Raw genomic sequence first — 12,019 nt, 5'->3', positions numbered from 1 at the left:
GGGCACCTGCCCACAATAGACCTCTGAAGAATAAGTCCCGCCTCCGAGGCTCTGGTTCCCTCGGTCAAATGTCAATGGGAAATAACATGGGGTTTTTGAATGATCATACAAAACAAACTCTGTAGGTGGTGAAGAAGTAAAAGCTGTGTCACGTTTTGAACTACACACTTTTACCATCTAGTTTCGACTGGCTTTTGACGTAGCTTTTACTTCTCCGCCACCTACAGAGTTTGTTATGTACAATCATTCATAAACCCCCATGTTATTTCCCATTGACATTTGACTGAGGGAACCGGGAGCCTCGGAGGCGGGACTTATTCTTCAGAGGTCTATACACCATGTCCATGCTTTATGGCCCCATAGTGAAGGGCCCGGGACTGTAAGGATCATTGCGTTCCAACTGTTTACTATTGAGCAGATCCTTTCACTTTTATCCAATGTGTCAGTGATTGTTGTTGTTGAGAACAGGTAGGGCTTAGGGCATATTGCTCAAGGATACCCAGAGGTGGACCAGAGATTGGGAATTGAACATGGTGGACTTTGGCTTGGAGTCAAGCATCCTAGCCGATACACTATCCTGCTTTGACTGATGGAAAAAAAGAAATGAACTCCTGAGGAATTTTTCACAAGTACACAATATTAGATAACACCAAAAAGAAAACTATTGACCAGTACATGCCTACGCTCCACGTGTTATGTCAATACCCTTGAAGAGGTCAAAGACACAATGTTCCTATTAGGCAGTAAAGCACCCACTCAAGTGCATCTTATCGATGATTTATACATGCTGCACAGAATGCAATCTCACTTCTTCAGGACAAGCAAAGTGCATTAAGCAAAAGCAGCGCATGTATGATCTTGCTGTGTTAATTAAACCAGTGGTTCTCAACTGGTCTAACCTCAGGACCCACCATTACCATTAGTCATTAAGTCATGACTAAAATACAAATGATGTAATGTAACAATAGTGCAGGAATCAACAATGCGTGTGAACAAAACGCTGCAACTATTGGGGCTAAACTCAATGAAATGGTAGGCCATAGGCCATTAACATCAATTAACATTGAAACATTCGTTATGGGCTTCTTTTAAGATTAAGGTTTGGCCTATGCTCTGCGACCCATTAAAAAGGTTCTCGCGACCCACTTTAAAACCGCTGAATTAAATATTGCCTTCTTCCGTGCCAATGGTAAAAGCCCTGCTCTGGCGATTGTTTGCCCTTCATTCACAGGTCGAAAGTAGTAACACACTGACCTCAGTATCACCCAGGTTCTGTGGACCATCCTCATTCATAATTCAGGGGAAGGTTCAACAAAGACCTACAACCCAGCACATCTCTTGATCACACTAGTCAATGCAGACACACGTCACCCCGCCCCCGCCCCCGCCCCGCCCCTCCCTCACCTTAACGGACTGGTTCACTGATATAAAATGGAGGATGTTGCGGTGGCCTTGGGGGAATGACAGCAGCCCTCAGTCAATGCTCAGTCAATTGATTGACAGCTGAAGGTTGGTGACTTTTATGGAGCGTGCCATTTGCCCATGGCAACGGGGTTGCTGCTTTTCATCAAGCTCAATGAAAGACCACCCCCCCCCCCCCGCCTCTTAATGAATCATAGACCGTCCAAGGCTAATAAACACACTGTCACAAAACAGCCACCCGTAAACTTAAACAACTGATTAAATATTAACAGATTGCTTTTTGATGATTTAAAAAATCATCTGGAGCATTAATTAACATTGACAGTTGAACACAGGTGTTTTTCTTCTTCTCAAAATAGCAACTGAAACCTCTGCTGGTAAGCTGTCACTCTTGTTAGCTGTCAATTCTGATGAAATAAACCTATTGGCATTGAGCTGTGTCAGTAGTGTTTCCACACTCAGCATCCTTTAGGCCCCCTTACGATATAGATTAGACAATCTTACAGAGATACAATCAATGTTATCTGTCATCACACTCAAGGTGCGTCAATGCAACCGAAACGGGAAAAAAAAATAAACTACCTCTGGTTTTGTTGGGCGTACAATAGCGTGCAGATAACAGTTGGATAATTACATTTCTAAAAATAACAACCAGCGACTGCCAACTGTGAAATGTTGCGGATGCTGGGAGAATGTTGAATCGGTGCTTGCGATGGGATTCACAGCCTCTGTAACCGGGTTAGCAGGGTTTGCGAATGTGATCCAGGAATTTGGAAGATAATTTTACAGTATAGGGAGGACTGGTGCTGATCAAGCTTTGTGAATCATGCGGGGAAACGCACACCTAAAACGGACGCTCGCGTGTGTGTGTGTGTGTGTGCATGCAACTATTCCAGGGAGCCAGACAGGAAGGAGCATCCACACACACACACACGCACAATGCAGACAGGAAGTGAGCTTTTATCAAAGTCTAAAAGCGTTGAAATGGACTCATATTGCAGAGAGGGATAGAGATATGGCATATATGCTGTCCAAAGCACCTCTATGGATCATTACTGGAAAGGTAGCCGTGAAAAGAGGCAGAAGAAATAGCTAAGCGACTCAAAACTCGAGGGTATTTGGACATTGTTATTGTTATGTTTGTTTGATTTAAAAATGTTTTGTTTTGGGTGAATTTATGTCACTGTAATAGGCCTGTATCATTTCAGCACAAAGTCACAACTGGTTGATCTTGAATTCCTGGTAGTGCGTTGCACCTGCACCCGTTACTATGACTAGATCTATAAGTTGGAACAGAACTAGGCACTTGAGTACTGAGATTAAAGCTGCACTACGGTTATTTTACACTGAAGGCATCTGGTTTGACCAGCTTATTTGAATGTATGTATATTAATAATGAATACCATCTACTGCTTCAAACCATGTCTTAACCAAAATGATTGAGCTTGGTGGGGATTTATTCATTAGCAAACGTTTAAAAGGTGATGAAGCGATTGGTTTAAATGCTATGACGTATATATACTTTATTTGATCAGTTAATTTTTATTGCTATTATATTCAAATTTAATATTCTATTTCTCCCACTATGTGCAATACTTTGCAGCATGTTGGAGCCTGCATTTATCAGGACAAGGGCAAATTAGTCTTTGTAAATTATGTACCACAAAATGATGGCTTGACTGCATTAAAGAACACATTGTTACAGTGCTCTGGAGACTTGTGCTCCATTCCTGTCTTGTGTGCGTGACCCCGCAATGGATTGGGGTCATCGCCAGCATTGTCCTCTGCCGGGCACCGACAGAAAGCCAGTCGCCAGCCGCTAACCCTGGCAGCAAAATAGATAGGTAAAACCATGGGTGTTGTTGAAGACATCCATGGAAGAATAAGCACCAAGTTGCAAAGAAACTGCAAGCAGATAGTAACCACGGTCACACAACTGTCTTCTCTCAGTCACAAACGTAGAAGACAGACGTCCGTGTTATCAACAATTTACTTCGTTTTTTTGAAGACCTTCAAATACAACAGTATTTCCTTTCAAAACAAATGTTTTAATCTCACCACACACACACACACACACACACACACAGATACACTTTAAGTGAAATGTGGCTGGCTGGTGGCCAGAAGACGTGTGTATTAAGTTGTGTGTTGAGTGGCATTTACCTCACAGCTTAGTCATAATTACTTCAACTGAGTCAGAGGCAGACAGCCGGTGCGCGGGCATATGTTCACGTCCGGTTAAAGACTCACTCGTTCCCTGAGGGGAGTCTGTCTGTTACTGTGTGTGTGCATGTGTGTATGTGTGCAGGCTTTGCACAGATTTGTGTGTTTTCTGTGTGTGTGTGTGTGTGTGTGTTTTCTGGGTGTGTGTGTGTGTGTGTGTGTGTCTGTGTGTGTGTGTGTGTGTGCTATGGTGGCAGACGGTGCACATCGGGTACACGCCGCACACCCCGAGCCTCTATTAACAACGCCCCCCATGTTACCCAGCACTGCTGAGAGACACGCGTCCCTACAGAGCTGGAGGGAGACGGAGGCAGGCAGGCAGGCAGACAGACAGACAGACAGACAGACAGACAGACAGACAGACAGACAGACAGAAAGAAAGAAAAAGGAAAGCTGATGAAATAGTGCAAGAGAAAGAGGAAAGGGATGGAGCCAGAAAGAGAGAGAGGGAGGGAATGGCACCCTGGCACATATCCACAGCTATCACTGGTAAGGCAGGGTGTCTCCAGCTGCCAGTTTCAGAAAGCAGCACTCGGACCAAATCCAGCGTTGTGTGGACGTGAGTGTGTGTTTGTGTGTGTACTGATGTGTGAGTAAGTGAGTGAGCGAGTGAGTGAGTGAGTGAGCGAGTATTTGTGTGTGTTGGTGTGTGTGTGTGTGTGTGTGTGTGTGTGTGTGTGTGTGTGCTTATGTGTAAGTGAGTGAGTGAGTGAGTGAGTGAGTGAGTGTGTGTGTGTGGTGTAGGGTTAGGGGTTAAGTTTAAAAGGGATTTTAAGAATGCAGTCCCCCAAATCCCAAAACTAAACAGACCACTCCTCTACTCCTCACCTTCCTGAGTGATTTGGAAGCAGGGGCTCAAACCGCCAGGGAAGGCCTTTCCTTCTGGGAGCAGATGAAAAGCCACTCAAAAGTCTTATTTTGCAGGGAAAATCCCAACGCGTGTACTCTTTCCAAGATTCAGCATTACATAATTGTTTGACACGTGTTTGGCAAAGTCTAAGTCGGCATGCCAGCCTGCGGTAGTGTTATAGACACAGTGATGGCACTCTGAGGCCAAATTAGTTTCCGTAACGTCCAGGTTTCCAAGTAAAACAGTATGTTGGTGAGGGCCGAAGCACAGGAGGCGCCTGCTTATTGGAGGAGGCCCAAACGGTGCTACGATTGGTTGGAATCACTGTCCTGTTGGATTGGCTGTTCCGACGCGTTGGTGGAATCAACAAGGGTTTTTCTGTTGCTTTTTAAAAATACAGAATTTAATAAAATGGCAACAAGGCTTAGTTGATTCACTCGAACTAAAGATGAAAGAAATTAATAAATGACTAAATAAACTGTTGAAATTCCCCATGCACTTTGCTGTATCTAGTCGTTAAAAAGCTCCACTGCTACCCAGCGTGAAGTCAACATCAATCGGCATCTTATCGCTGTCGCTGCAGCACAGATGCTGTCCCACTTTCCATCCTCCCCTCCTGTCCTCTCTCCTTCTATCATCCCCACATCTCCCCTGTCCTCCCCTCTTCCATCACCTCGTCTCTGTCCCCTGCTCCTCTTTTATCTCCACTCGTCTCCTGAATGAAGGTGAGGGATGTGTCATCTCCAACTATTTTCTCTTCTCTCCTCCCTCTATCCTCTCTTCTACTCATCCCTCCTCTCCGCACCACTCTGCTGTCCTCCTCTCTACTCCCCTCTCTGTTTGTCCTCATGGCCTACACCCTTCTCTCCTGTGTCCTCTTCCCTCTACTCTTTCTCATTTCCTACTCCCTCGTCTCCTCTGTCCTCTACTCTTCACTCTCTCATGTCCTAGTATCGTCTCTCCTCTGTCCTCTTCCCTCTACTCTTTCTCATTTCCTACTCCATCGTCTCCTCTGTCCTCAACTCTTCACTCTCTCATGTCCTAGTATCTTCTCTCCTCTGGACTCTCCTCTCTACTCTTCCTCGTTTCCCACTCGGTTCTCTTCTCTCTACTTTTAAACATTTCCTGATCCCTTCTCTCCTTTACCCTCTCCTCTCCTCTTCTCCCTTTGCTTCCTACTCACTCCTCTCCTCTATCCTCTCCTCTCTATTCATTCTTACTCTATTCTTCTCTCTCTCTCCATGGCTTCTCCTCTCCTCTTGTGTCTTTCACGCTTGCTTTCTCCTCTTCAACTCCCCTCCCAACCCTATCCTCTCTGCTGTCCTCTTCTCTTTGCCCTCCCTTACATCACCCCCCGACACGCACAAACCACACCCCACCCGACTCCACCATAGCCCCCCCCCACCCACCACATCCTCCTAGAGGTGGAGGAGAAGAGGATGAGAGGAGGATGAGAGGAGGATGAGGGAAGGGGCAGAAAAGTTTGTGGAATGTGCTGTTGGTATGACTGCATAGCAAAGGAGAGAGCGTGGGATGGGGGGGGGACACACTGTAGGGGGCACACTGTGGTGTCAATCACTCGCTCAATTATTAAATTAGTTGACCGCTCAATCCATCTCTCTAGCCATTGCTCTCTCTCTCTCTCTCTCTCTCTCTCTCTCTCTCTCTCTATCTCTTTTGCTCTCCCTCTGTCTTGGTCTCTTGGTCTCTCTCTCTCTCTCTCTCTTGCTCTCTCTCTTTCTTGCTCTCTCGGTCACTCTCTCTGTCTCTCTCTCTCTCTCTCTCTCTCGCTCTCTCTCTCTCATTCTCACTGACTACTTCCCTGCATTCAGCCATGCAATTTATATCACATGCTTGGAAAAAAAAGAGCAAAGGTGTAGACACACATTTGAATGTGCACACATCCACGCACACACATACACACACATGCAACAGTAAAGGTGCCAAGGTCTATATTGATTGGCCTTCTCTAGGAAGGCCTGCTGATTTAGATTCACTGACTAGAATAAGAATAATGTGAAAGGTGGAACTGAAAACCCATCTGAGATGTACACCGAGGATACCCATCGATTTATACATAAATTGAAAATACATAATTGTTTTTAAATGTTTTCACATTCTTAGTGAAATAACTGAAGTGTGTATACACATACAATATTGTTGGAAGGTTTGGCTTTCAATAACAAAGCCATGCTCTGTAAGCAATGTGTCGAGATACCTAATTATCAGTTCCAGTGCGTTTAATTTTTTTTGTTGCAATTTACCATAATGCAGTACACGTACAGAAAGCACTCCTCCCTGTGGACAAAGCAGGTAGTGCAGCGCTGCCTTGGGAACAGGTCCCAAGGAACAGGTTAAAACACTCAGCGTTTTGATGACATCCTTAGCACTTCGCATTTTTACCATCCATTACAAAAATATATTGCAATCAGTATGCTTCCATCGACCAACAGAGCGGAATAGTTCCAAAGCTATAACAGACAAAAAAAACTTGTATAGGCGTACTTGTCGGCCATATCAATTCAAACACCTCTGATATTGTAGAATTATTATAAACCATTGATTAACGTTATGTCAACGTAGCGGTACTGCTGAATATTGCTTGCAATACCTGTGCTTGTATCTTTCTAGGTATAGAAACATATATGCTATTCAGGTAAGCAATGTTTTAGTTGAATTACTTTATCCCATGTATCGGTTAGCCTATCAGCGCATATTCAATCAGCCCATTTCCTCTTCGCATGACAGGCGTGGTATTTCGCATAAACTTATTCATGAAAGTGCACACCTTACATCACAACCGTCTTAAGAACATGATGAACACACACAGCAAAGTGGAACCATTTAAAACTTGCGCAAAAGCGTTGTTGCAAACAAATATTGCACTTCAACTCACCTTGAGCTGCCGTTGCTCGGGTGCTGAAAACACTTGCTATCAAAGTGGCCACATACCAAATCATAGTACTATTGCCAACCAAAAATAAACCTCATCATATCTCAAAGTGCCCCTTTTCAACCAATCTGTCTTTTGCCGAGTGCCGCGGACGAGTCAAGCTGCCGGTATCCTTTTATTAATCGTGCCCTGAACACTTTTCAACGGCGCGGTCCCCTCTCTCTTCCCCTCTCCTCCTCTCTCCTTTCGCATTCTCTCTCGCGGAGACAGATCACCTGCACCAATGGGACGGCGGCGGACGATGGCAGCTCGTGAAGTCGCCGTGAAACCAACCCTGACAATTTAGACACGGGGTCCGCCTCCGCGCGCGTCTCATTGGTGCGCGTGGGAGGGACGGGGAAGCGGATTGGTGGCTCGTCGCCGTCGCTCCTCGTCCCAAACTCCTCGTCGAGCCGCTTCTTCAAGGTGAGTTGGAGCGTGAAGCCGTATCGAAGCTGCAGTATCATCATGCGCAATAAATAAAACGGAGCACCACGATGACATGCCGAGCGCGGTAAACTTTAGAAATGTCATTCTCCCCCTTTCCCCACCGCCGTTTGAAAAGGTCTGAAATGGCCACGGCGTTTGTTGCCACAGCCGTCCGAGGTGCATTTGATGATAGTCTAGCGACGCACTTATAGCGGGCGATCCCCTATCGGGATTAAAGCAATCTGGTCTTTTACTTCTTCGGTTTGTGCTGCCTGTAATGACGGATAATAAATTACGTCTGCTTTACATCATGTTACTATGTTGTTCAACCGGAGTTCCATGTAACAGGTCTTTTGGGTTGGGCGACCTGCGCATTTATCTTAAACCCTATTTAGGACACGTATTTTAATTCGTTTATTAATTCATTTATTTTAAATAATGTACTAAATAGCGTATTATAATCCGTCGGTGTGCTGAGCCATGACAATTCGTTACACATAGCCGATAATAACCGGGACAGCTGCACCGCCCGATACAGCTGTGATCAACTGATTCATCACCACCTTGCTCATAGGGCACCCTAGCTTGCGTCAATACGTCATCCACCTCCACACCTCTCATTTACCGGAGAGGACATAGCGCCCTGCTCTTATTATTTTATACTATTATCAAATAGGCCTTTCACTACTATACTACACGTTCTATGATTCATGTATTTGCCAAAGCAGGGTTATAGAATTAGGTCAGATAGGTTGAAGCAGACAATGAAGCTATAAAACATGGCATCATATTGGCCTATATTTGCAGACAATCCATAAACGAGTTAAACTAATATCCCGAAACTTTGAATAGTTGGCAGATTCTTAATGATTTAGTATTTTAAAAAGCTTTTTCAGTTAAGAGGGCTTCTGCCATGTTATTGTGGATGTTAGTTTGGTTTCCTGTATACAGGGCCTATTAATATTGATTCTGGCATGGCGTGGCTTTTAACGATTGGTTTCTGATGAGTGTGTCCGTAGCCCTATGAGTGCTCTAATCTCAAATACTCTTAGAATGTATTTTTAATATGTGATGGACATGGCATAATTGTTTTTTGTGCCTCCACCAACATAAACCAAACCCACCAGACTAACCATAGTCACAAGCAGCACCTTCCCCGTACCACAAAGGCAATTACAGAGGAGATAGAGAATTAATTCTCCATTTGGCTTTACTTTGAGTTGGCAAGGCCCTTTGATCTATGAGGCTCTATGACCCTCCTGGGTACTAGACAGGAGAGAGAGGGCTTTTTAAAGCTGGACTTTTCCTTGGTGAGCCCATATGTTGGACTGCTATGGAGTGCAACCTTCTAATTGCTGCTGTCTGATCCAAAGACACAACCTCACTTTCCTGTCATCGAGTCTGCAAACACAGTCCCTGCTGGAAGATGCACTGTCACTCACTTTCTGTCTCTTGTTTCTCTCTTCCTCTCGCTCTCCCTGCCTCTCTCTCTCTACTACTCTCAAAAACGTACGTTCTCTCTCTCTACACACACAAGTATTATCTTGCTCTCTTTCTCTCTCTCTCTCTCTCTGTAAATCTCTCTCCCCTGCTTTACAGCTATGACCTCTGCTGTGTCTTCCCCTGCCCCCGTCTCCATTGGCCTGAAAGCCATCCGGTATTTTTATTTTTCTGGCAGTTTGCCCTCCCTAAGCGAGACGCATGTCAGCATCTCTGACAGAGACATGGTTGCCATACAGAGGCAGCTGAGTATCCTCTTCCTGTCCTCGGTGTTTACCAGCCATTAGCACGGCTGTGTGTTTTTACTCCCGCTCCAGACATTGAGTCAATGCCGAACTGCCAGTCAGGCTATCAAGCGTTGCATTCCAGCAGATTGAATTTATGCACGTTTTGGGTTCTGATGTGGTCTTAGTTAAGGGGCTTGTCATGTATATGGCATATTTGATTAGTTGCGAGTCTTGCGTGCCAGTAGGATTGGAGTTATGTGTGCCCAATTTTAGAGGCAAAGTACATTTATCACTGTGATGAACAGTGTAGTCATAGGCCTAACCTATGATTAATATGGCATCGGATTTGGCAGACACAAACTATGCATCTTACGTCTCGTGCATTTCTAACAATAGATGGCCCCAGTAGGAATATATGGGATCAACATTTGTAAATTATAACTATCTGTTTATAATTTATGGTATTACCGGTTCCTAAACAAACCCTAACCCTATAAATAGTTTTGTTGATCATATTCATATTTTCTTTAATGATTGCAATCTTCAATTAAAATGTTGCAGGACGGGAAACTGCAGGGAGTTTATAATAACCCTGTTCTCAAAAATAATTTAGAGGAATCGCACACTACAATAATCCCTGATGAATCCTGATGCTTGGTGTGAATACATTTCCACTAACTCCTCTTGAACTTGCAGCACTGCAACATTTGAACATCATGTCTTTGGCTGTGACTGTGAAAAAAGCAAAAACCAAAAAAACCTTAACAAATCAGAAGGAACAAATCAATACTAATCCTGCAGGCCTCAGCACTAACAGTGATAACAAGCTGGCAGAAGAACCCAGGGAAACGGCCAATTTAAATGCAACCAGTGCTTAATAGAGTGAAAAAACACGGTATACGCTATATGAAAAGTTAGAGGTTTCAGATGTGTTGATTTTTACAAAGAAATCATCCAAGCCCACCTTTCACACCAATATCAATCATCTGGGAGATTTAGCATTTTACTTTTCTGTATTGAAGCCATTTTCTACAGTCTGAACTATGATTGAAGCCCAATACTAGTAACAATATTTTACACAGAGGGTAAGTCATCCAAATCATGTCCCGAACTCGAGATTCTGCACCAACACTCTAAAAATTAAGTTGAAGTTCAAATCCAATTTCAAACAGACACACACACACACACAAAATCACACACTCACACATAGACACACACACAACAGCAGCATCCCAACGCAGACCCTTGGACCAGCTGTGTGTCTCGGTCATGGTCTGAGGGGTTCGTGGTACCATGCTCATCTCAGACGACCCAGGGAGCACGGCCCCTGATGTAGAAACAGCTTCATCATGCGCTTGGACGAACCCCAGTCTGGAGCAGAGAAACGATCAATGCATGCCCCATACACCCTCCTACACGGCCCCCCACCCCGCCCCATCTCCTCCAGCGCACCCCATGGCAGTTTGTCAATATGCTCCCCAAGGGGGGCAGCACAATGCAGTGCCACCTCATAACCAGGCCACCCCCTCCTTCCTCTTCTGTCTCCGAGTCCCCCCCCCCCCCCCCCCCCCCTCCTCACATTAGCTGCAGTATAGATGTACTTAGAGGTGCTTGTTTCAGCCTAAAATGTCTTGAATAAAAGAACAACCTGACACCTCACCTGAACCTGAAATGACAGGTTGGATGACAATTAGCTAAATAGTTAGGATTTTTAAGGGCCTCTTTCGTTAGCAAAATGGTTTTCTGTGTGCAGTGCGAGTCAAGGCACTGCACGCGGAACAGTGTGTTTAGGACTTTCTAGTGTACTTTTACATTTGCGAAGGCAACAGAAAGTGAATGGTGTTTCATCATCTTTAATCTGCTTGGTGGATTTGACTTTTTTTTTATAGTGGGCTTAGTGGACAAAGGGGTGAGTTAATTATAAATATTCCAACGCCTCTTCTATTATGATGGCTCTGAAAAGCATTTTTATTCAACGTTTCCAGAGGCTACTCCTGTGGAAATATGAAGAAAGTGTCTCTGCCAGGGCTACATAAAGTTGATTATTTGACAATGACTTCTATAATACTATTACAGTCAAAACACCATAACCAAGCCAAACATTTGGTTATACAACGTTGCAATTATATTAGAAGCTGATCTTTTCTCAAAATTGATTCATGCTGATTGCATTTGGGAAACCAATCAGAACTGGGAAAGATTTAAGCCTGGACCATTTGACTGTTGGTTGTATTAGATGTGCTAATGTAATTCAGGTCTGCTCCACATTTTGAGCGACCTTTTGGGTTGCGATGGCTGCACCTCTTTGGTCCCAAGTGAGGGGAATTGTATTCTCTATTCATATGTCCTGTGATGTCCCCTTCATGCAAAAATATCTGTATGCTGCCACCACTCTCTTAAATGTCCCTCTCTCTCTCTCTCTCTCTCTCTCTCTCT

At 44.5% G+C, this 12,019-nt stretch overlaps 1 protein-coding gene across 1 annotated transcript in view; it reads right to left on the bottom strand.

The window, feature by feature from the left end:
• The window catches only part of LOC311354940 (protein turtle homolog B-like), a gene marked incomplete at both ends in the record, with an annotated part of 79,353 nt that extends 71,898 nt beyond the window's left edge, over positions 1-7,455 (bottom strand). The window contains 1 exon segment of the mRNA XM_084474804.1: positions 7,392-7,455. Within this exon segment, the coding sequence (XP_084330930.1) occupies positions 7,392-7,455 (64 nt within the window).
• Between the last annotated feature and the right edge of the window lie 4,564 nt (positions 7,456-12,019).

This window comes from Micromesistius poutassou (genome assembly GCF_964030765.1).
Source record: "Micromesistius poutassou genome assembly, chromosome: 10".
Taxonomy (NCBI): Eukaryota; Metazoa; Chordata; class Actinopteri; order Gadiformes; family Gadidae; genus Micromesistius; species Micromesistius poutassou.
Note: the sequence above shows the minus strand (reverse complement) of the source record. Positions and strands in the feature narration are given on the sequence as shown.